This window comes from Pagrus major, chromosome 5, assembly GCF_040436345.1.
Source record: "Pagrus major chromosome 5, Pma_NU_1.0".
Taxonomy (NCBI): domain Eukaryota; kingdom Metazoa; phylum Chordata; class Actinopteri; order Spariformes; family Sparidae; genus Pagrus; species Pagrus major.
The window spans coordinates 18,677,506-18,703,256 of record NC_133219.1 but is presented as its reverse complement, the minus strand read 5'-3'; the positions used below and the strand labels follow the sequence as shown (position 1 = coordinate 18,703,256).

The following is a 25,751-nucleotide window of genomic DNA, read 5'->3' as shown; positions in this document are numbered from 1 at the left end:
CAGCCAAAAAGGCTGAGGCACTGCTGTGTCTGTGGCATGTGAGTCTCGCAATTGTAAACACTCTGCAGGCCTGATGGGTAATGCACCAGTTAGTGTCCTTTCAGAGCAAAAGCCTGCATGATGGAGGACATTTTAGCTGAAACGCTCTCCTGATCCCCTCGCCTTGGAGGAAACGTTTACAACGCTGAGATTCATGAAGAGTGACAAAATGAGCAAATAAGATATGCTAATGTTTTGCTTAGAGCTACGTGTGTTCAGTGGCCTAAACTTTTGGCCTTGGAGACATAAAAGAGCATTCTGGACGTGCACAGCTCTTGACATATCTGGAGCTGCCGTGGAGGGGGAAAAAAAAGCAAAGAAAATATCCTATTTGATTAGAAAAAGAAAGTGAGCCAGTTCCTCTTTGCAGTGAACTGTAGTTGGGCACAAGAGTTTTATTCACTAATAGTTCTTAATGTTTCTTGTTGACTTAGCCAAGGCTTGTTGCAGAGGCTTGACCCCAGAGCTGTTTGGGTATATGGTTTGAGGTACAGGAGGGGAGGCTGTGCAAAGCCAAGCTGTTTCTTCCAAGATCTCTCCTCAGCAGTCGAGAGTTCAGCTCAGTGTGTACTGCAGGGGTGCTTTTATTGATATTTATATGTTGAAGCATTTTTAATCATGACCTATATTAACATAAGAGGAGCCCACATTTTCTGTTGTCGTTACAGACAGACATTGGGAGCCTTTCACCAGCGAGAGGTTTTATTTTAAGTCAAGCACGGACTCCTCACCGCCTCCTCAAAGCCATCTGTAAATGTTTGCTCTGTTTGCTGGAGCAGCACAAAAAGACTCGGCTGAAATAAATTCTGATATTGTTTCTCAAAGTGCAGCCTGCCCTGCACTTTAACCAAAAACTCTTAAATTTCAGTTTATTATCAGCAAACGTTGTTGACTTTCTAATATTTCATTTTATTTTAACAAAATCTGCTTAAATACATCTGAGGTTCAAACATAAACATGCTGAAAAATCTAAATGTATTGGGGATATGGATAAGATGATGATGATTAAGTAGACTTGTTTAATATTTTTGCAAATTGTTAAGCATTCTCCAAAATAGTTCAGACTTCGCCACCAAGACTTTTAGTCCCTGCAAATCACAAGAAATTAACTTGTGTGTTTTTTCCCCTTAAAGTTTCTTTAAAGGCCTGGGGATGAAAATGGCAGGTAATGATGACGAAGGTTTGCTCACATTTTTGAAAGCAAACACACCTTTGAACAACACCGAGGGTGAAAGGTGGCAGTGTCCTGGCTGAATTCAGACCTTTTTTTCATCCTTGCAGTACCTCAGCTTTTTTTTTTTTTTTTTTTTAAACGAAAGCACGTTCATACCGACCTCCTTAAGAAGTTTAGACTGAAAGAGACTGTTTTTGAAAAACTGGAGCCCTTCAGCTGAATCCCATATGTTTTCTTTGGCAGACGAGTGCTGTCTGCTTGGCTGAGGCTGATGTTGGGGATATTAAACTGATGGAACACAGCACTCTTGATCCCTTTTTTGAGGGTTGTGTTTAAAGTCTCTGTCAGACACCTGCCATTGTCTCCCCCTGATATTGGACAACACCGACAACTGGGTGGCAAAAAATGTGCCATCAGAAACCACTCTGCTGTGGAGCCAAACTCGAGATGGTAGCCAGGTTTGACGTAATGTGAAAGTGTTTTTAAAGCCAGTTGTTGCTCTACACTTTTTTTTTACGCTAATTATGGGACTGTTGCCAAATAATCATCCACAAGGCATTTTATCTAACAAACATGCCCTCCCAGAGACATCATTTCCAGCTGGCGAAGGATTTTCCTGATGTTTTTTGTTTGTGAAAGAGATTCCTGGAAGATAATTTTAAAGTAGTTTGGATGAGGGTGACGTGATGCGTGAATACTGTACATGCTGGTTTGTTGGGATTATCACATGCATGCTTTGCTCCACACATCAGTTCACCTCAAGCTGATCTCGCTGATATTCAGCAGATTTAATTAAGGCTTTCATCACTGGAAAAACAGACTAGTTTGAGGTTATGCAGAGTATCTTCTTTTGTTCAGTGCAATAAGTCTGATTTTTACAACCTTGACACAACATGACCTTTACCTTTGTGGGTTCGATCACTTTGAAGCTGCAATGTATGATTGTTTTCATTGTCCAATTGATCCATATGTCCAGTGGTTCCCAACCTTTTTGCTTATGACCTTTTGAAACAAAGCTTTATTTGCTGAGGCATCTCTTTAGAGGTGACTTTGGGAGACATCTCATTGATCACAGGGTTGGTGGTTCAATATATGGCTCCTCCTGTCCACATGTGTCCTCGAGCAAGACGCTGAACTAAAGGAGGGTGATATGGTCCTAAAATGATATCCTGATAGTTTAGGGTATATTGGCTATAACGATATTCTTGACCATATGACAAAACTATGAAAAATATTTTTGATTTAGACGCAATAGTTGGTGAGCTCTTCTCGTACTTAATTAACTCCTGCGAGAGGTGGTGAAATACTTTTGTTTTTTTGGACAACTGATCTTTTAAAACCACACCTCTTTCACACTACCAAAGTCGCTCCTCCACCGTGGAGCTGATAGCAATGTTACTTTCACTTTCAGCCATCCTTTAAAAAAAAAAATCTTCATTTCATCGCTTCTAAAAGAAAAACAATTAAGTACAATCAAACCATATAACTGTGAAATCAACTGTACAGGCAAATAAAGGATAGATAAATAAATAAATAAATAGTGAAAGATAATAAATGTTATATTCATAATTAAAACAATGTAAATAGGACAAAGAATATGAAATAGTTACAAAAACAACATGCCAGGGGTTAATGTAAATATAATAATTTATGAAAATATTCAAATAGAAACACTGTTGCACAGTTTCTTGCTGCTTTCCTGTTCTTTGTAGAGGTTATTGTTTTAATATAACACTCCAATTCCTTCTTGAAAGCCTGGGTGTGAGGTTTTGTCTGAGCAAACTTGCATTTATTGATGTAAAACTAAATAGTCTTCTTCATATTTTGTGTTGAAGCTTACAAAACCAAAAAGCACATTTTCCAGTAGAAGTTCAAAGCTACACACAATCTTTCAGCCGTGCTTATTGTCGCCGTGCGTAAGACTGTCATCACAATATGATGTTTTTTTATGATATTAAAAACTACACCGATATTGTGAACGATACAATATGGCACACCTCACAGTGAACCCCGTCTTGCTCGCTGCCAGCGGTCTGTCGACAGGTGAATGAGAGCCAAATTGTGAAGTGCTTCAGCCGCTCAGCTCATTTACCATTTTAGCTGAGACGCCTTGTCACCAGTTGTAAGCACTTATCTCCGGTTATTACAGGTTATGTTTTTATTTGAATACATTTGGAGCCCTGGAGATAAAACTTTCATGATAACCCATGAGAAAAACTCTTTGTATTGTATTTTTTCCTCTGTTTTCCCCCGAGGCGCTAATCATACATACATGACATAATAAATAAAACAAGAATAAAAGTGTCAAGCTGTTAAAAACTTTAGAAACAGCTTTGCCACTTTTGTCAAAAATGTTTTCATACATATTTTCATCCAGTATTTTGACTGAAATGATATCTTACACTGTAGCTCCCAGCAACAGTTTCTCTTTCTTGTTGTCTGGAACTCAACCACAAATAGTTTAAATGCACAGAGAACTGTCCTGAGTGGTTATATGAGTGATTATATGCCCTGAAAATGTATTTAAAAATGTGTTGAGCTCCAAAACTGTGCTCCCTGTGGATTTTGGACTCATAAATGAAAGAAAAGAGGCATTGTTGCAGTTTCAAGTGTACAACTCTACTTTTAAACCATGCTGTTTTAAATATGAGTGGCTCTCCTACTCACAGTTCTTCTGATATCCTGCTGGTGGGGGGCAGGCTCATCACATTTTATCTGGATGGATTGTTCACTTGATTTGTCTCTTCCTGTGAGCCACTCAATCGTTCTAACTGTGAAGCGACAGTACTAATCACACTGCTCAGTTCTCTTATTTATAGATAATTACATTATGTGATTCTAGGTGAAATAATCGCTGAAGGACGTCCTTCAATTATTCATCCAGCCTCCATCTTTATAAAGATGTGTCTTTGCATGTGTGTGTTAGAGAGAAACTGACTGTGCAAAGACTCTCATTCGATTCTACACTTCTTTCATGTATTTCTTCTCTTTATTGTTTAGATTTTTTGTCTTTAACAGCAGCTTACACATAAATAATGAAAAATGCTGAGATAAAGATACACACCGGACTGTGTCGATGCCACTCTTGACCTTTGATTTCCTGCTTCACTGTTACAAAGAGCATAAGAGCCAAACTGGACAAGGCATTTCTTATTGATCGTCAATATTGTGGTCAATACTGTCTGTATATGATCACTCCAAACACAGCAGTATCAGCCTGATGACTAAAGAAGCAAAAACTATCGAGATATTATTTTCACAAATAACCAAATCTGAAAATTAACTCACGGTGGCCCACAGCTGATCAGCCACAACATTAATACTACCGTCCTAATATTGTGTAGGTCCCCCTCGTACCATCAAAACAGCTCCAAACCATCGGGGCACGGACTCCACAAAACCCTCTAAGGTTTTCTGTGGTATCTTGCACCCTGACATTAGCAGCACATCCTTCAAGTTCTGTAAGCTGTGAACCAGGGCCTCCATAGATTGGACTTCAAGCACATCCACATCTTGAACTTTTTGTCATGTTCTTCAAACTATTCCTGAACAACAGTGTGGCAGCATGCATTATCCTGCTGAAGGAAGCCAGTGCCACTAAAGAATACCATTGTTACTGACTGTAACAATGTTGAGGTAGTACATGTCAAAGTAACATCCAAAAATGCCAGGACCTAAGGTTTCCCAGCAGAGCATTGCCAGGAGCATCACACTGCCTCTGCTGGCTTGCCTTCTTCCCATAGTGCAACCTGGTGTTGCCGGTTCGCCAATTGTCTTTCCTTTGACCACTTTTTTGGATTGCATTCACGTGCTCCTCGGCTCTTCCCAAGTTTGGAATTCATTTGTTTTCTGTGTGTTCATGTGCGTCATGTCGGAATGTGGGAGCAACAATGACGCCAAAAAGAAGTTGTTTTGCATTTAAACACTCAGTCTGAAAAGGTTTTTCTGATAATTCAAACACATTAACGTTTGTTACGATTGCCCATTTTTCCTTTAACATCGAACTGTTCATTCACTGCCTATATATCCAACCCCTTGACTGACACCACTGAAACAAGATTACCAGGTTATTGACTTCGCCTGTCGGTGGCTTTTATGTTGTGGCTGATCGATGCAGTCTCATGTCCTTTTGTTCAGAAAGGGTCCTGTGTATCCCTCCAAAGGCCACAACTAATACTATTATTCAATACTAACTGTATCATGGAGGCAATGTCACTTTGACAATTTGCTGTGATCAGCTCCCCTCTAGAGACAATATGTAACATAATAAGGTCTGTAATGAAATTTTCTCCAAATGTTGGTTATTATGAGTCACAAAACCACAAAAACCCATGTTCGAAAAAAACGCTGCCAAAGTGCCCTCTTGGATGCTCCTATGGCAGAAAAAAATGAAAAAATACTCTCCAGGGTGCCCTCCAGTGCCCTTTCTGTGCCCTGGTGCCCCACCACATACAGTCGTGCCCTTTTTTTTCACCCCTGCCCCTCCAACATCCTGAGTCCTCCACTGAACTGGGCAAATATCAGTCTGTAGTGAACACAGCCTTATTAAATGTTCCCATAAAATGATTTAAAAGCTTCTTTAATACATTTAGTGCAGGACAAGTCAGATCAAATACCCATTGCATGTGACTTTTGACGCCAACACTGACTCCATCTGCAAAAAGGCCAATCGGAGACGGTTTCATTTGAGAAAGTTGAGGTATTTAACGTCGACATATTGATCTTAAAAATGTTGTATTCATCTTTTATCGAGTTATTTTCAACTTGAACAATGATCTGTTGGTTTGGTAACCTCAGCATGGTTAACTATATTGACCATGCTGAAATGTTTGCCAAAAAACCATTAGCAGTGAATTTTAATGATCTGGGTCATTTTTATAAAGTCAGAGCTGCTCAGAGGTCCAAGGCCATTCTGGCAGACCGTCATCACCCTCTCCATGCAGAGTTTGGACTCCTGCCATCAGGGAGGAGGTATACTTTCCCTTGGAGGTTCAAATCAAACAGATACTTGAGATCATTTGTTCCATTAGCTGGTGGGTTTCCAAAAACGCTGTAGGACTAATTGCCTTTGCACTAAACAAAGGACTGATGTACTCTTAGAGCTTTATTCTACTGTTGCAAACAAAATTGCCGCTTGGAGACAATAAGGACTTTCCAATCCAATCCAATACTAATATGCTAAATCTTAATTCCTTTACGCAACAACATATACTTCCCTCTGGCACTGCCTCAGACCAAATTCTACCTTTTTACCCTACCAGTGGTAATGATGTAAGCATTGGCGCAGGATAGGGTAAAACATTGGGGGGCTAGGTATTGTCAGATGATGTCATGTCTATATCGGACAATATGAGAATTTCATGTCACAAGTATCAAGACCAAAATAATTGCGATTTTACGATATCATCCCGATAATCATGACAATGGGCCCTTATCTCTGAAATTGACACTAAAAGATACTGGAATCACTTTTTCTTACATCTTGTTAACAAACAAATAGTTTGATTGTATCACAGATGTGATACGCATCTTATGGCATGACAAGGTCACTCATGGAAGAATATTTACCGATTATCCCGTTTCACAATTATCCCTATGGAAATTTACTGCAGCCAACTTATCCTGGGTGTTTTTTATCGGGATCCATGATCATGTCATGAATACTCCAATTGATTTTCAGCTCATCCTGGCCTGGAAGAAGACACAATTTGCAATAAGCTGAAATGTGTGTCTAAGCTTTTTCTCCTCCGAGTGTTTGAGAATGTTAATCATATCTCTGCTTTAAGGATACGTGAAAATTTAATTTCAGGACAGCTGTGTCTAATTGCTTATGTCTCCATTCATTCAAATTAGTTGGAGCTCAGCACTTCCTTTGGTTGACACAGATTACTGAAACGCCTGGCACGCTCAGACTGTTTTACATGCATATAAGACATTGTTCTGTTTTTTATGGCCTTACATGAAGCAAAGCGGGATTTAATGAGCTGTTTTCTGTGTTTTGTTAGACAAAAAAAAAAAGGTTTAAATATTTAAAAAAAAAACAGTATTGACTGAATTGATTAGAGCTTAGCTGTGCTGGCCCAGTAATCGCCCCCAAGACTTGCACAAAAAATGTGTCTTTTTTTAAATAATAGCATCTTTCAATGAAAGTGCAGACAGTGTTCCTTGTTGTTTTATACATAGAAAGATCTTTGATATCGACTAAGCAGTTCCCAGTTGTGCGTCATGCTGTGAAGCAGCTTTGATCAATATAAAATGTGAGCTCTCATTCTCATTATGTGGACTATTGCATGACGTTGGTGTTTTAAAGCTAGACCATGACTCCTCACAGTTTGCCTCTGTCAAGCCTTAACAAGAAGGTGGCATTTTCAGCTCCTCCGTTCCCAAAAAGTCTCAGTATTTAACAGCAACACTGGATGGATTCAAGAATTTTATCCAATTATCCATCCGTCCGTTTGCCTGCACAGCCTCAGAAGCCCAAAGCGGCGCTTCGGGTAGGCCAGCAGCCTAATTCATGATGTGTGTGAGGGATTAATTTTATTGTGAGAGACATGCTTCAGCTTTACTGATCATAACTGATCTATTGAAGGCTTGATTCTCAAGGTTTTTGTTAACATTATTAATATCTGAGATTATTAACTTCTGAAACGCTGAACTTTATCTCCTTTCTCAATCAGCGAATGGTTGAGAGTCATGCTGAATTCATTCCAGTTTCATTAAGCCTCCAAGCTCAGCTGATGTCAACATGCCTGTCTTAAGGTGAATTTGTTTAGCCACCAGCCGGGAGACAACAAAGGCTGGAGACATATTCAGAATAAATAAAGGAAGACAAAACTAAGTTACAGCATGTGGTCATGCGTGTAATGCCAGGATTAATTTAGGCTGCATAATCCACAGAAATTGGCACAAGGAAAGGCAAACAGCATTACTGGTAATGTATGCTGACATACAGAATACTTCTAATCCATGTTTGCCTGCAGGTGTAAGATAAATGCACACGATAAGCCGAGGAGGAAATCCCTGCTGCATATATACAGAAGTAACAAGGCAATGAGAGAAATGAGTTCTTGAGGTGTTGAACTGTCTCTCACATGAACTTTTGGTTTATTTTGTCTGTATCCCATCACTCTGCAGGAGTTGCTGTTCTCTTTGATGAGAAAGACGTCACATGTCCTCCTTATTCTTTATTCTGCTGTACCTCATCCATTCATGTCCCGATAACATGTAGCTGCCATCATAGCTGAATCTAGATTTCATTTGAATGTGAACATAATATCCTGCTGTAAAATGTCCCTATGATACAGATATTCTTTAAATATGCATCTTTATCCTCTCTACTGTGAGCAACATACATTCATGCATTTGTGATTCAATTGCTTAGCAACGTGTGGATAGAAGAAAGCTTCACAGGTAATCTGAGGTTTTATGCGCAATAGTTAGATTCTTGTAAGGGAGATGTGAACACACATGCTCTGAGCTAAGCTGTTTGCATGGCTCTCATATAAACCTGCAGATGTGCAGTGATTTTTAGTGACTGGATCGGCCATTCTCAATCTCGTGTGTGTAGTTTCTCAAGTAAAAGATCGGCATAGATAACCTAGAAATAGAGATGAGAGATGCCCTTCGTCCGTGTGAATTAAATGTCACTATCTGTTTTTGATCTCACACTTTCATTTCTCAGTCTTCTAGATGTGTAATTTCAGGGTCCAAACTTGGAGGCGGTTGTAGAATCTATACCTGAAGGTGCATTTTCCCACAAAAACTTGCAAAGTTTGGCTTTGCTGAATTAGGACGAGATCTTAAAGGGACCCTGATTATTCCTGGCAAATAGTAAATAATGTCTTCATAAATGGGCCCCGTATTTTTTTCCTTCTTTTGTATCTTTTGCAATGCTACAACATACACAAGGGAGTATGTATGATACGCATTCCTACCAACTGTAGAGGGCGATATTGCGAATGTGTTGTGCATCCAAGGCATAAAACATGAAAAACAGGAAGATAAAGGCTTCATCCAAATGTACAGACTTTACCACTCTCGCAGAATCTGTGTTCACGGGAAGTCTGTGAGTGTAAGGGCCTCGAGTTGACTTGGGGTGCAGACTTCACTGGTCTTCACTGATTTAATTACCCAAAATTAATTGCAATTCAAACGTAACATTGTAGAACTTGTTACTTGAAGCATGTTGGCCAGAAATAATATTTCTCAACCATATCATGATACAGAAATATGTAGAAGTATAAGCTGTAGAGGTTAAAATGCTCAAAAACTCAGGACACTTTGCACAAAATTCAATCCTGTTGAAAATGTACATATTTTTGGGGAAACAGTTGTTTTTTTTAGGCTTCCAGGTTGTGTCAACTCATTTTATCAAGTGTATGGCAAAGCAGAGGTTTGAGGATTCATTCATAAGTAAATAATAATCAAAATAGTCCAGTTTATGTGACATCCATCAGCATCATAACCAGGTTGTGTTGTCAGAAGACAAACTGCATCACATCCGACTAACACAGCATACAGTAATGTTCTGATGAGACAAAGTGGCATTAATCAGTGCTACATTTTTTAAAGAGGTCATTTGGAGGCTGAATCTTTTTATTTAATTTCACTGGCTGACTGTTTATCTATGTGCAGCACACCTCAGGGCATGAATAGTCTGCTCACGTGTTTATAAATGGCAGCAAGGTAACTCAGTCGCACAGTATCAAAGTTACATGTGAACTTGAATGAGAACCTAAATTGGATTCTAGCCGGTGGTGCGTGTAAACAGGAGGCGAGAGAGGGGAGAGTGTTCAGTTGATCGGGGACTATGGGAGCTGGAAATGAGTTCAGTGTGTATGTTGTTGCAAAGCACCATATGTGCACAGTCCAGCAGAGTGTTAGTGAAGAGGCCGGAGCGAGGTACGGTCGGAGCGGTGCAGCAGTGGAGCTGGACCGACCGACAGGCTGACCGAGAGCTGAAACAAAATTCCTCTGGAGCTCTGTGAGACATTTCTCTCTGCCAAGGCAACCTGTTCTCTAATGGATGAATGTGATTGTTAAACATTAAGTCATTAGTGTGTTCCTCCTGTCTCATTCGATGCTGCAGGTGTTCGCAGCAGAGTGACGCATGCAATGATCTGCACGGCCCATATTTGCATTTTACAATTATGTCCTCGATGCATCAAACATAAGGCCTCATTAGCATTCTGAATTGCATTTTTGATAGATCTTAAGGGCACATTTGTAGTATTGTTGTAGGAATGTGCCTGTAGATGGTTTAGCAAGGTCACATGCTGCTCAATAGCAGCCTATCATGCTAACGTGTGTTTTGATGCAGCTTTCCTCAGCCTTCATGCGTGTGACACCTGCTTTAGCAAGCCATTGGGATTGGATGAGCTGTACATTCAGTTTGTTTGTACATCGTTGTATTAACTGGACTCTGTGACTCTTTATATCTGCCATTTACTGCGGGCATGACCCGCTCCTTATTGGAGGAAATCTGAAGCGATCACAAAGCAATTTCACGCCAATGTGCCACTAATGATGTGGAGCTTTTGGGTTGGTTGTTAATCTCAAACACACTATATGCTGCAGGAAGAGTCAAAACAACATGTCACAGTGTCACGCTGAAAGACTCAATACCTTTAATCATACAATTAGTACTCAGAGACACTCTGTGTTAGCACATCTGTCATTTCATTATCATATATTTTATGCATGTTTGTTAATAGGATTATCAGGGAGGACATTATGGTGTCATTATAATGTTGTCTGTCTGTGTATACATGAGTCAAGACAAACAAGATGAACCACAGGTTCCCCCATAGAGCTGTCTAATTAGATTCCTAAGAACCTTGTTGCATACATTTACATAAATAAAAACACTTTATTTAACATGCTATCAGCTTAATGCAGTAATTATCTTGATTTTCAACCTTATTAGCATATTTGTTGCACAATAGATCGTGGTTCATTATGGCAGGACATTTGTCTAATACCTCTTTTTGGCGATGTCAGAGCCATAATGCTATTCAGGCATTTGAGAAGAAACTGCCCATTGAAGGAAAATTAATTACCAACTATTTTGATATCCAGTTAATCGTTTCATTCATTTGTCAAGCAAAAATGTTCTTTCCACATTTTTAAATTTAAGGATTTGCCGCTTTTCTTTGTCATTTATGATTAATGACTGACCTGGTATTGTGTTTCAGGCCGGGATGATCCGCACTGACTCAGATGAATACTTCATCGAGCCGCTGGAGAGAGGGACTCAAGAGCTGGAAGACCAGGGCAGGGTTCACGTGGTTTACCGCAGGTCGGCTCTGCTGCAGGCCCCCTCCGACATCTCTGTGGACTACCAGCTACAAGGTAGGACCCACAACCATGACGTTTACTGCTAATACAACAGATAGCAGTCCAGAGGGTGTTACTAGTACTGCTGCTACCTCTACTACTGCTCCTACTATCGCTATGACTACGCTGAACCTACTTTTCATACAGCCAGTAGTCCGGTTGTAATGTGGTTTTATCTTGAAAATGAAGTGATGAGGGTTCTATGGTTGATCATCCAATGATGATCTATTATTTCTATAAATAATCAATGCTTATCCATCTCAGTAACCTGTGTCATGTAATAGTTACTTTCAGCTGCTGCCAAGTTCAAACATCAAGAGCATATGTGAAAAAGAAAAACTACCGATTTCTCTCAAACTGTTCAGAAAAGAAACAAAAATCGCTCACCACTTCACATCAAATCAAACAAAAAGGATAACTTTTGGTGTGCATCCAGAATTTTTTCTCATTTTCTTTAACATTGCGGGACTTTTTCACATTTTTCTAAATTTTTCAGGGATTAATGGATCTTGGTAAAAAAACAGCCATATTTAGGTGGCTGGTAATTATGAATGAGTACAAAAGGGGACTGTTTGTACCTCTTGTCAGAGGTATGTGCTCTAATGAGTGCCATTCTGTTTTTTCATTGTAAGAAAGCCCCTGGTGGATGTGTGCGGAGCCAGATAAACCTGACTAAAAGGATTGCCACCACCCATATGGGCTGCACATGGGACATCAACAAGTGCTAATCTTTCTTCCACCCTCATGGAAAGCAAAAAATCTTGGAGCAAGCCAGACAAGTTTATGCCCAACCTTTTAATATAACAAAACATGTTGATATACATGAAGTGTCAGGATCAACCGGTTGAGGCAGATGGTCGCCCACCATGTGTCCGGGTCTGCTCCAAGGTTTCTGCCTGTTAAAAGGCCTGTTTTCTCACCACTGTCGCCAAGTGCTTGCCCATGGGGGAAATGTTGGGTCTCTATTAGAGTATGGTCAAGACATGCGGCAATTGAAAATTGGTATGATATAATTTTTATTGTGAATTGTCACTATTTAAATAAAATTTACTTGACTTGGTCTGAATTCAAAGGAATAGAAAATGATTTTCAAGAAGGGGTGTAGCAATGGTGCCTGGAGTTTCTCATAGATTCACATAGGTTTGGGGTTGATGGCTTTGTAAAGCTGAAATCAAAGACATCATCTTTCTGTGCCAGAGCCAGGAAAATAGCTACATTCATGAAAAATAGAGACAGGAAAATTACCCCATAAATTGCCAAATCTTTGACATGAGATTGAGACAGCTACACCAAAATAACAACTTTTCAACCAATATATACCTGTGACACTGACTGCTCCTAACAGCCACTTTCATAGCCTCCGTGTTGACTGAAAATGATGCGTCGTTACTGATTGCATAGGGCAACACAAAACAAAACAAAACAAAACAACCCCCCTCCCAAACAGAAATCATCTAACATGATCATGATTGGACCCCCTCCACTCCCTTATTGAGCATTGACTACTACTGCAACTACTACTACAGCAGCCTCTACCACCAGGCAGTCTAAAGGTTACTAGTGTTGACCTGACTTACAGTATGTGTGACAAGAATTTGCAACTTAAAGGTCAACTTATTAGCTTCAACCGCATCTCATGGTCCTCATCACCCATTTGAATTTGTTCCATGGGTCACATGATGAAACCAGACTCAGTTCCGTTTGCTATTGAAGGCTGTGAGATGCAGTTAAAGACTCAGAAAAAGTGAGTGATACACAAATTACTGCTTTTACTTCTACTGCTGCTGCTACTACTATAATCATTAATGCTAACAGCTGTCGCTGCTTGCTCTAAATACCCAGCTTGCCCTCTATTTATACCAAACAAATGTCACTGTTGCTGCTGACGAATGTGTAATGCATCACATCCAATGTGAAGGAGACTTGTGCCACAGTTTCTTCCTGTGAATCACTTTGTGTTCAGGAACAACAAACAGAACTTCCCTGAGTCACTTTCAATGGTCTGTCAATCGGCTGTAAGGAGAAGTAATAATGGAAAATGTATTCATATTAAAAGATCTTTCAATTTAAATTAAACAAACATTTAATCAACTACAGGATAAATTGTTTTTCCACTGAGTTAGAATATAAAATAAACCTCCCACTGAGAGTCACAGTCAGTTGGTAAATGTACTCTGCTGAGTTGTGGTCTGTCTGGATTCTGCTGTGGTGTAAACAGAGCAGAAATACTGGTTTTGAGCCAGACGGGCTGTTTCATCATGTGCATGATGTGCATGTGTATACTGTCGTAATGAATGCACAGCAGTATGATGCCTGTAACTTGTCAAACCATCTGCTGACGGAGTCAATAAAAGTTGCTTTTCCTCTGACATTTGTAAATAAAATCATCTACCATCTGGAGATATCTGCCCTGATTGCTCTCATGTCAACTATTTTTTTCTGATTTCATGCCTTTGCAGACTGAAACTTGACAAGAAAAAAGTCAACCCCAAAACGAGCAAATAGTGCTCCTGCAATCAGCTGCTCAATTTGTAATTCCACAACTACACTTCAGATTTTTTCCTCCACACTCTGGCACACAAGTTGTGAAAATTGCTATATGAATATTTATTTGCCTGGCAGTTTCTAGCATTTTACTACAGAAGTTCATGTCTCAAAATAGAGCAATCATGAATGCTCATATACATGATTATCAAAGGTCTATTACCCAAGGTCTAACAAAGCTATAAATGTTCGTAGCAGAGGCTTGAAATTATCATGCGTACATGAGTCATAACCACTATAAAAGTGGGCTGATTATGGATTATTACAGTACATATATTTTAAAGCAATTTTGACACACCTACAAATCTACCAATGAGTCAGCATGCCTGAAAGCCTGTTCATGTTCTGCAAGACAACAGTTAAGGCCATAAGCTCAGCAAATAAAATATACAACTTGGCTTACGGGTGCATTCGAAACAACTCGGCTTGAACAGACCATAGTTTTTAGTGAGTCAAGCTCCATGTTCATCATCATAGTCTGCACCAAGCATGACTGACTTCTAAGAGGTCACGTGAGGCGTAGGATCCATATTTTCCTATCCTGACAGCGTAGACCAAAACCAACCAACCGACAAATGATCATACATAATGGCTTTTTTAAAAAATATATTGATTGTACAGAAGGCAGAATTATCGTACAGATGAGATAATAACTGATGTCTGGCAGCTAGGAACCCTGTGCAGGTTAAGCTAAATAAATAAAAGAAGAATTACTTAGACATTGCTGTTGTTTTCGCCCAGGGGTTTTTAAAGCACAGTGGCCTTCACCATAGACGCAATATGATCATTATTCTTTGTCTTATATTTTGTTGGATGATCACGCTCTAAGTTTTGGAAGAGTTCCTACAACAGTATATTGTTCTTTTATTCAAGGATTGTGTTTCCTGCATTCTGGTGACATTTAAAGAATGAAAATATATAAAATGCAACAACACTTTTATGTCAAATAACTTTAATTTTAATTTTTAATTCTCAGAAAACACCAATGAATAATTCACCCTCTAGTGTAAACTCTGTGGCATTAAGTAATATTTCTCACTTTTCATTCAGTCATTGATTTTACGTGTTTGTAAGTTAAGATCTGACTGAGGTATGATTCTGAGAAGAGACGTTTGACTCAAATTGTCCTGCATTGTCCTGCAGCATATCAACATCTATTACAGATCACATCCGGTCATTTCCCGATAGTTAAAAAGCCGTGCGGAACAGTGAGTTAAATCACAGAGGAACACAGTTAAAATTTCAATCCTCACCCCCCTCCCGTATTGTTAATCCTGTCCGAACGGGTCTAAGCTAACCATTAGCTAAGTGCTGTGGGACTTTGAGGATCCGACTTGGCTCTGTCTGCTTTGAAACAGACAAAGTCCTGTTCCACCTCCTTTGGTAAAACGTGCCCTACTTTATTTCCATGGAAGTACTGATAAGCCTCAGAGCTTTTCAGGTTGTTAATTGCTTCACTGTTGGAAGTAAGAGATTCAATAAAGTAGGCTAGCGCTGGCTTAGTGAGCTTACCTTCGGCCATTTCTTCAGGTCGTCCTTCTGTCCCTTGCTAGCAGCAGGCAGATGTGTGATCACATGATCCTGTTTAAGATTCGGCAGACTGTTTCCCCACATTTATTTCCCTCAAATCTCCAAGGGAAAGGGAAATGTTTGCAATGTAGCGGTAGCCTATTACACCACTGTGAGTCTACATTCAGACAATGTATAATGGGGCTGGGAATGCGTGATAAGAAATTTCATTTTATTCTGGACTCCCCTCTGTTACCTCTTTTTCGTCTTCACTCACGTCTTTAAAGCATCGCAGAAGAGCTAGCATGCGGTGTATGGCATGGTAAACGATATGTTTATGTACTGCTGTGCCTCAATCTCTCAAATATAGAGAGATCTTGCACATGACACAATCCTCCTGAACGTCTGGTTCCACTTTAAGCAGATTTGTGTTCTGCTTCTGTGTCATTTGCTCAGAAAATCAATTCCACTCAACAACACTCAATATGAATTATCAGCTGTTAGAATAGAAGCACAGCTAAAGTGCACTGTTCAGGCTACGCAGTTGCAAGTCACAACAATGTAACAGCATGGATCCACGTCTCGGCACTGCTCTCCGTTCGACCATGATGTCGTGCAGTTTGGGCGGGAAAACCAGTTTAAATAGAGGCCAGGTGACTTTTAAGGTTGCCATGTAAAATATGTGTATATCAGTCTGTATTGTTGGTGCACATGGTATTTTTTGTACATCTCACACAGAGCTGTCAATTCAAGGCAGCAGAAGAGGTTATTTAGGCAACCGTGATATCTGAAGTAAAGGTATATTGGGCTTAGATGGACATGAAGCATGAAAATGTCAAATTTAATTACATAAAATACATAAAATACTGGCATAACTACAACTCCTGAGAAGCAACAAGCAGTGCCTCATGGAGTGTTTTATTCCTGATAGCAATGACGTCACATTCAGAAAAAAATGCTGCTTCGCAGATTTTTGCCTCCGGCTGCATTCTTCACAATAGCTGAGGCTCATGGATATCATTGTATTTAGAGAAATTCTCCACATCAAACTGATGTAAAAAATGTGATTTCTCAGAATTTATCAAGGAGATTTCTTTGCTTCTTGGAACATTGGCTGCCTTATCTGCTCTGTGAACGCTGACATTTGCAGATGCCAGTAGCATCATGATTTTTTTTTTTGGTCTGTTTTTCTGCCTTTATAAATGTTGAACAGTGACATTCAATAACATTTTAGATAGGGGGTCGACCGATATGGACTGATACCGATACGGATTATTAGAAGACCAATCAGATAGGGTTGTGGGCGGGACATTGTGTGAGTCAATATTGCCAAAATAGCACATTTTAAAATTTGTATAAACAATCTGACAGAAAACCCCCGATTCCAATAAACAGAAAATGCTGGATATCAGCCCCGATAATCAGCAAGGACAACAGTTGTTCTATACCTCATTTTTTATATAAATTGTATTCCTTGCTGTCTACATTGTGAAGCTTGCAAACTGTCTTTGATAAAGGCTTTTCAGTATTTAACCAGTATCACATGGCAACGACATGCAGACATGTTCAATACTCAACAACTCTTTGAGGTAACCTGTTGCTTTAAGTTAACAAGTGTAGCTCTACCTTCTTTTTTTACCAGAATGTTACATGAGATGTTACATGTAATAATTTAACAAACAAGTAAAAAATGATTGCACCTTCCTGTCTTGGCTAATAAAGGGTTAACATCGATCCTCACAGGTGCTGTGAGAGATTATTTGCACTGTGCAGCAGAGACATCACAACTGTTTGATTCTCGGCCGTGCTCCTCTCGTGATTTTTTTTGGTGTTGATTGGATTTCATACCTTGAACCAATCTCACGTTTGTAATGCCCAGCGACTAGAGGATTGTAAGATTGATTTTCCAGACTCACTGTGGGTGATGGCATTGGATGAGTAATTCCTCCCTTCTCTTGACAAGCAAGCACTGCTGCGATATCTCTGAGCAAGGTGCATCTTGCCTTTGAGCAGCTGCTCAGCAGGTGTAATTGTCCTAGCAGGTGTCCTCGGCAGCTTTCAGGTGTGTCTTCCTGGCATTTGTATCAGTAATCTCTAAACGTTTATGATTATCCCTGGATCCAAGGATTTTCACTGCATTTCTTGTACTTTAATATAAAGACTTGAGTACTTGACACGTGAAAAGTTTGGATAAACACATTTGTCCAGATGGCATCTTCACTACTGATCAGACAACGCTGCATTGTGTACGTTTGTTGACCACACCTTGAGTTGATTCTACAGCCTGTGATTTTTCACCCTTTAATGTCAGCGATATTGAAAAGTTCCCATGAGCTTACACCCCAAGTGCTAGTTTTCCTGCAGGCCGTGTTAGATAAGGCAACATCCACTGTCAATGGGCTTCACAGGAACAGAGAAGAAGAGGCAAGTATAGAAAGTGTTGAAGCTGTTGCTTGCTTCCAATCCTCCTGAGCTCAGTATTGTGTGTGTGGTTAAGACGCTGTGTACTGTATGTTTCAGCACCTTGTCTTTCCTGTTGGGGCCTGAGAGTCAGATTAACAGTAGCAGAGCTGTGTGAAAACAAAGGTGCTGATGAAACGGCACACTTGGCTTCACAGTGACTTGGAACAACAAAGTTGAGTAACAAAGAGAGTAACAGGTTTTTTTTTTCCTTTAACCTACAATACTTGTGCATGAAAGTTGGTTTACGATCCACCAATAAACACAAAGTAGAAGAAGATGAAGAATTATCATCTAACATTCATCTTTACATACTATATCGTTTGCCTCTCAAAACCTTCAGGGGTGCATACGTTACAGGTTTGCAGCTTCTCTTTAAACTACAGAAGTGTGAAATTATTAGTTATCTGATTGGCATTGGCCATGAGAAGCAGGTAAATTATTAGTTAGTGGTATCAGCTGAAGAAAATCCATAATGTGCATCACTAGTGTTCACCACAGATGTTGCAAATGATTAATTAATTTTAATGTTGCAATGATTATATAGCAATCATCACAGTGTTTCCAAGGTCAAGACTGTAACTTCATGTTTAAGAAGTACTTCATGTGTGAAACTAGAGCACATTGCTGAACATCTCATTCCAAAAAGATCTTGGGAAGTCACAAGAGCATCAGTGAGGTCCAACACTGATGTTACGCGATAAGGTTGTTTTCAGGCGGACATTAGCACTTCCCACTTCTGTCATGTTGGAACAGTAAAGGGCCTCTCCTTAACAACTAACACAGCAATAATACAAAAGACGTTCCCAACTCTAAATGCAGCTAAAAAATGGAGGGTCATTCAGCAAAAAAATTTGGGCCTGGATCCATTTTTTTTACCTCAACACAATGCAGTGTCATCCAATCATATAACATAATCTTTCTTTATCAGCAGGTGGAGTTGGTCCATTTGTCATGGTATCGTAGATATTCAAATTTTCACTTTCTTTGAGTACTTCAGTCGTTAGACTTTTAACCCATGTTGTCTCAAAAGTTGATATTGACATTGTCATTTGACTGTCATTTAAAAAATCCCATATCCCAAATGTGTTCAGTGGAGTTGAGGTCAGGCCCTGTGCTGGCCAGGCAAGTTTATACACACCAAAATAGGAAATTTTCATTTTTCATCATTTCCTTCTGGACCTGGTTGGGACTACAAGACTGTAGAATTGTTAAAGGGTGTCCACATACTTACAGCCATATACTGTATATTTCTGCATGACTTTCTCTATCAGCTGATGGTAAGGTAGTACGCTCAACTTTTGTTAAGGTCACCTCGACTGTGGGAATTGTGCCTGTTACGGCCGCGCCTATAACAAAAGATTATCCTGCCGTTTGTGGAACAAGATTCTGAATAAATAATTCTCTACGTCTTTTCTTAATTTCTCAGTATTAACAATTCAGTGTGCAGAAACATGATTCTGCTGACACTCCTGCAAGTAAAACATCTGTGAGCATTTTCTGTTTTTCTATAAAACAATTTTCTGTGATATGAGATGCCAAAGAAAGCAAACAAAAGCCAGAGGATTACACATGGAAAGGTGCTAATAATCCGCCAGAACACTGTTTCTTTACAGAGCCCCAGCGGATCAACAGTTTGATTCATGGAAGAGATTTTTATCTGAAAAGGATTCTCACAACATCATAATGTTTTCCATCTCTGAGAGTTAAGAAATTTGCCATAAGACTTTCTCACTTGGGACTTATCTTCTGGTATTTTTAAGAGGTTAACGAACAATACAGTTCCATTCACTGGTGCTAGCTGAACATTATCTTGTAAAGCTCCCACTGCAGTAGATCCACCACAGTTTGAAAATATTAAGTGAATAAAATAAAATAAGATTTGCCTCTATGTTGACAGGTTCCAGGACGTTGTTGACTGGATACACTTAATTATATCAAACAAATGTGTCAATAGTGCAACTGAGGAAGTGAAATTGTTGTTACTGAGGAAAACTTCCAAACCAGATGATTCTTAAGGTCTGACGGCATGAAGAGTGTCCCTTTCTATGATTTTTAAGTGGATTTAAAGACTTATCTGGGTTGACATCAGAGATGTTGATATTTCTCGTGTGTGAGTCACCATGTACCATTTCTGTATGAGACATGACTCTTACTGCGTCAGTCAGGTGTAAAAGCCACAGTGGTGCTTTAACTTTTCATTTTGAAGTAAAGTTGATTGCAAAGTGTGAAGCCTATAATCGTTTAGATTGGTTCCCTATAAACCCTGCTTTCTCTATGTAGATTTGCCTGCCAACAGGCACAAAATCTCCAGGGACAATTAAGGCTGACTGGCAATCCAGTCAGGCTGGCAGCTTGCCTCCATTTCTATCTGCTTTCTTGCCTCCATTAGAGAATTAAGTGAATGAATAAGCTCATGTTTTATCCTGTGTTTTTTGGTAGTTGGGACTCAGACACATTCAGTAGTCTTTGCAACAGCAGCCCCAGGGGTGGAAGTTAAGAGGAAGTGGAAGTTTAACAAAAAGTTAAAAGTTTTATTTATTTTATGTCAACAAATAAACTCCATCTGTTTATGAAGACCATGTGATATGATGAAAAGTTGCAGGGCGGCTACTAAATGGACCTTGTGGAGAGACTGTTTGCTCAACCAAATAGTGTTTTGTACATCAGTTGTAAAGTGTAATCACACTTTCTTTCTGTAAAGACTCTTAGATAACAATAACCAAATTCTGATAACACCGCAGTCTTGTATCCATCCTGACAGAAGTCAAAGGATCCCAACCTGTTAGCACTCTCTCTGTGGGTGAATACCCCCAAAGGCTCAAATGTAAACAAAAAAGTTAAAAAGTTCAAATTGAGCAAATACATTTCCTGGAACCAAAATCACTCGGGTACAAACAAATGGAAAACGTGCCTGGAATCACAAAGTGAATGGGGCTGGTTGTGCTGCTGATAAATTGACATGCCTGCCTGGGCAGTGTTTCCGCATCTTCTGCTCTCCTCCCATGTGGAAGAGAAGAAGTCTCTGAGGGACACACATGTGAAAGAAGCTTTGTATGTATACCAAGGTAAAGGCATAAAGGAAGATTGTCATTATATTTCTCCTGCTTTTATCCAGGCTCTCAGGCTTCTGACGTATGTTGTTTTTTTTCCAGTTTCTCTGATTTCTCCCTTGAAAGAGCCAGCAGTGATACATCAGTCAATGTCGCTGAATGCTTGAGCAGAGAGCTGTTAGTAGTCAAACAGAATGGCAGCAGACGTCACCCTGTTGTCATGTATACAGAAGGTCTACATCACCCTGTATTTGATGACATTTTTCAGATTTATGGATACATTGTTACCAGCCGCGACAGCATCAGTGATGTTTTCAGTTCGAGTCGAGTTGAGTTGAGTTGAGTTGTGTGTGTGTGAGTCATCACTCACTTTAACTGGGTTTTGTACACATCTGGTCAGGTGGAGCAGTAGAGTACGTTCATTTCATTGCCAGCAATACAATATGGACATTTCTGTTTATATAAAATATTAAAACATGAATAGATGTGTAAAATAAAATTTAGTTTCTCCCAATGACGTGTGCTGAACATGGAAATCAATGTGTAAGTACGACTTTTCACATGAGCATATGAGCATTTGAAATGTAGCATTTTAACATCATAACCTGACCAATACTGAATTTTACAGAATCCTTTAGGCCAATACCAATATGGCTATTTTTTATTTTTTTAATTAATGATCACAATATATCCACCAACATTCTTTTTTATTTTGTACATAACTGCGTAACATTAGCAAAACAAATTTGACCAGGATTCCTTTAAGTTGGTTGTGAAGTGGTGTCCAAGACACCGAATGTACTGACAGGGATATTTTGCAGTTGAGAGATATACTTGTCACTGCTCTCTGGTGGACACATAGTGTAATGGAAACACTTGTTCTGAATCAACAAATATCAATCATCAAATATTTGTGGCATTTTCTAATCTGCAATTCCTTGTTGTTTGTTAGGCAATATATATATTACTAAAAAAGTCAAAGACCAGCGGACATGAAATAACACAACTGAGAGAGATTTGTGATATGCTGCGACGGGAAGTAAGAAGGTTTATGGGGTCATGTAGTCTTAATTCTGATAACAGTTGATGCATAGGGCTGCAACAAGTTGTTTTCTTTATCTGTTCATGTGTCAATATTTTTTCTCCTATTCATTCATTAATCCTCCATTCCCCATCCTTTAAAAAATCAGAAAGTGGGAAAAATTGCTATCACAAGGATGGTATTTCTGGTTTAATAGAGCCAGACTGATGCCTGATTTTTCTCAGATAGCAAAATTGTACCAGACACCCTCATCGGTCCAACATACCGCATGGAATGATGGCACTTCAGTCCGCTGCAGTCCGCTCCTGTTTGCCAGATCAGAGCCATAAGCAGGCCATAGCGTGGCCACATGTCAGCTAAGAGCAAACCGAATAAACCAGATCCAGCCCACCAGAACAGAATGAACGGTGGCCCAGATGATTCCACGCAGTATGGGGGCCGGATATCGGCCGATAACAGGAAGTAAAAAAATCCAGATATCGATATATCCACCAATATACACACGCTTCTTTCAGATGTTTTTCTCAAGCACTAATGTGTAAGGGAGGCAGGATATTTTACAGTTTAATGTCAGACTTTATTCTCTTAAATGACACCCAGTAAACTTACTGTGAATGTAATCAAATCATCCCAAGCATCTTCATGTGCATTATAATCTATAAAAAAAACAAGCTTTTATCGGTGCATATTGGGCAACATATACGCAGAAACCAAAAAATATACTGTATGTGATAGGCCAATAACAACGGCTAATATCGTCCAACAGATATGTCGGTCTGGCTCTAGTTATTATTCAGTAAGATAAAACAATAAATTAGCAGCAAATCTTCCCATTTCAGAAACTGGTTCCTGCATATTTTTGACATTTCTTCTTGATAGATGATGATTGTTAAAATTGTTGGTGATTAACTGTCTGTCAGTCCAAAAATCGGTTCATCGCTAACAGTTTCACCTCTGATAATATATAGAGGTTTAAAATGTTGCCTGGAACACCTTAATAATCAGATTAACACACGAAAACAAACACACAGAATCTCTTGTGCGCACGGCCCACACTCTGTACCCTCACATAATGTGTGTTTGACTGTATGTATTTCAATCTCTCATTCATGCACACATACAGAGCTTATCACGCTGACAGATGGATATGTGTGCGTGTGTGTGTGTGTGTTTGTGTGTGTGCGTGATCCCTGGGAAATGAGAATTACAGTGGGGCAAATGTCTGGACTCCTCTGTGCCCCTGAGATCTGATCTGCTGTTATCTGGCCTGACGCCCTAGGTGCGGGGTTCACCCTCAGCAGCACTTGAATATGAGGTTTTATTTTCACATGGTAGTGAAAATGGAGTGAGAAACTAGTGAAATGCCTCGTGTCTGAGAGCATATCAATGACTTTCACAATCGGGTGAAGTTTGGGAAAATGAGCCCAAGCTCTGAGAGAGACAGACGAAGAAAAAAAAGATAGACTTGGAGAGAGAGAGAGAGAGAGAGAGAGATCCTGAAAGAAAACAGTGATTTATATTTGTCACACAGATGTGTTAAGCAGAGTGTGGGCTGGCTGAGTGCAGAGGAATTTTGTGAGCTGGCAGGAATGAAAAACACTCAAGGGAGGGAAGAGACAAAAAAGGGAAAAGAGAATAGTCTTTACATTGTAATCCTGCTAGAATTCACCTGAAAATGTGATCTAGCAGGGAGGGGAGTGTAATTGGCAATACAAAACAGGTTGGAGTAAGGTGTTTTCCCCACTGCCAAGCTACTTACTGCTGTAATTATTAAGCTATTCACTATTGCATCTGAAGCAGAGGTACATCTCAGTACGTTTTAGTGCTGATTAAATGTAAAAGCTCCTATTTTCCCCTGTTGGACCTACATATCACAGCACAGTCCGCAGCCTGGTTAGAAAATGTATGCAAAAAGCGTTTCATCAGCAGCTGTTAGGAGACTGATTTTGAGGTTGGGTCAGGTAATTGCTTTATTGTAGTTCTTGAATTCTGGTTCGTCTGGGCGGAGAGAAATGAACGACTTAAGCTGCTCAGTGAATGTGCGCGATGCAAAGTAGGGCACCGCTAAACGCAAGCATGTGTGCTCAGCAAACCTCGGCTGGAAGAAAGGGTTTATGCAAGGTGCCTGTGTGCACTGCTCTCTCCTTATCTCTTTGTGTTGCAGGTTGAATGTGCACTGCCTGGCCCACTTCGAATGCAGATACTGTATTTTTTTTTGTGGGAGCATCAAAAAAGTCATTTTGCCTCAGCAGGCTCAGTATTCCTTTGATTTCCAGAGCGAAAGCTCACAAACCTCCCAAGGGTCTGCATCAACCATGTGATGTGGGTGAAAGATGAATGCTGTTTGACCATGTGTTTCCACGTGAAGCCTAGAGAGGTTGTGCTTCATTCTTTCTGAGGAGGGTTCTGTGTCTGCCAAGAGCTTGTGCCAAAGAGAGGATTGAAAAAAGAAAGAAAGAAGGACTGGAAGATCTTTGTCACTTGCCGGGTGTTGTAAGAGATGGAGTGGATTCTGAAAGTTGTAACCTGAAGAAGGGTCGCAAGATTGTAGATGAGTGGATGGAGGTGAAAGTCTGCAGGAAGGATGAAAGCTCACTTATCTTTCTCTTATTTGCATTTGAGCCAGGTATGTCACTAGAGCAGCAATGATTAGTTGATCAACCAATTAGTGGATCGAATGAAAATTAATCACCAATTACCTTCATGATCAATTAATCATCGTCAGTCTTTGGTCTTTCGTTCTGTAGGATTAGGATTATTATTGTAAATATGAAAACTGGGACAGCAAATCTGTTGACAACAATAGCTCATAGCTAATCATGAACCCACAATTCTCATTGTTTCTACGATTTGTCACAACTTCATACAGTTCCCCAGCTCAGCATCTCACTGACTCACACAGCCACCGACTTATACAGTAGGTCAGAACATCATCAACTACACGTCAGGTATCAGCTGAGGACAACTCACAATTGCCTGTTAAAAGATTGTTTTATTTCCTAAACAGCCCCGTTAGATTACAGAGCTGCACTGTCCATACTCCTAAGCTTCTTGAATCTTCCTCACACAGAGAAAGTAGGCTGCAGGTAATCAAGGTCTGCCGGTGAAGGGCTGATATCACGCTGCAGCTGTTGGTGTACAGCTGCTTCTGTGGTGCTTGCCACCTGTTTTCTGCTTGTTTTGGTTCTTTTGTGCCCTGATGAACTTCAGCCTCTCTCCACAGCGTCAGCTAATTTTTGTTTGTGTCAGATATCTTCAGTTTACAAAGATATGCCAACACGGTTTGAGCAAATGCATGCTGTTTATGTGATGATGGAGCTGCTGCTCTTTCTGCACAAACCTGTGAACTAATTCACTGCTGCCCTCAGCTTCCTTTAATGAATAGCTTGTGTTTGGATGTCTTGTGATAACAGAAAATGAATCCTCAGATGCTGCTAATGGCTTTTTTTTTTCACCCTCAGCAGTGTTTTAATTTCCTTGCACAGGTACCTACTCCTTGAGACATAAAAACACATCTGCACTTTTCTCCACCCTTTGAACATGATTGACGCCAATGTAGTCATAAAAAAGGTACATCACCATCGGATTTCTGTTG

General features: G+C 39.8%; 1 protein-coding gene across 1 annotated transcript in view; it reads left to right on the top strand.

Annotated features, from left to right (window-relative positions):
- adamts3 (ADAM metallopeptidase with thrombospondin type 1 motif, 3) overlaps nt 1-25,751 on the top strand; it is a 128,726-nt gene that overhangs the window by 17,072 nt on the left and 85,903 nt on the right. The window contains exon 4 of the mRNA XM_073466912.1: nt 11,407-11,563. Coding sequence (XP_073323013.1) covers nt 11,407-11,563 — 157 coding nt within the window. The remainder of the gene's footprint in view (nt 1-11,406; nt 11,564-25,751) is intronic.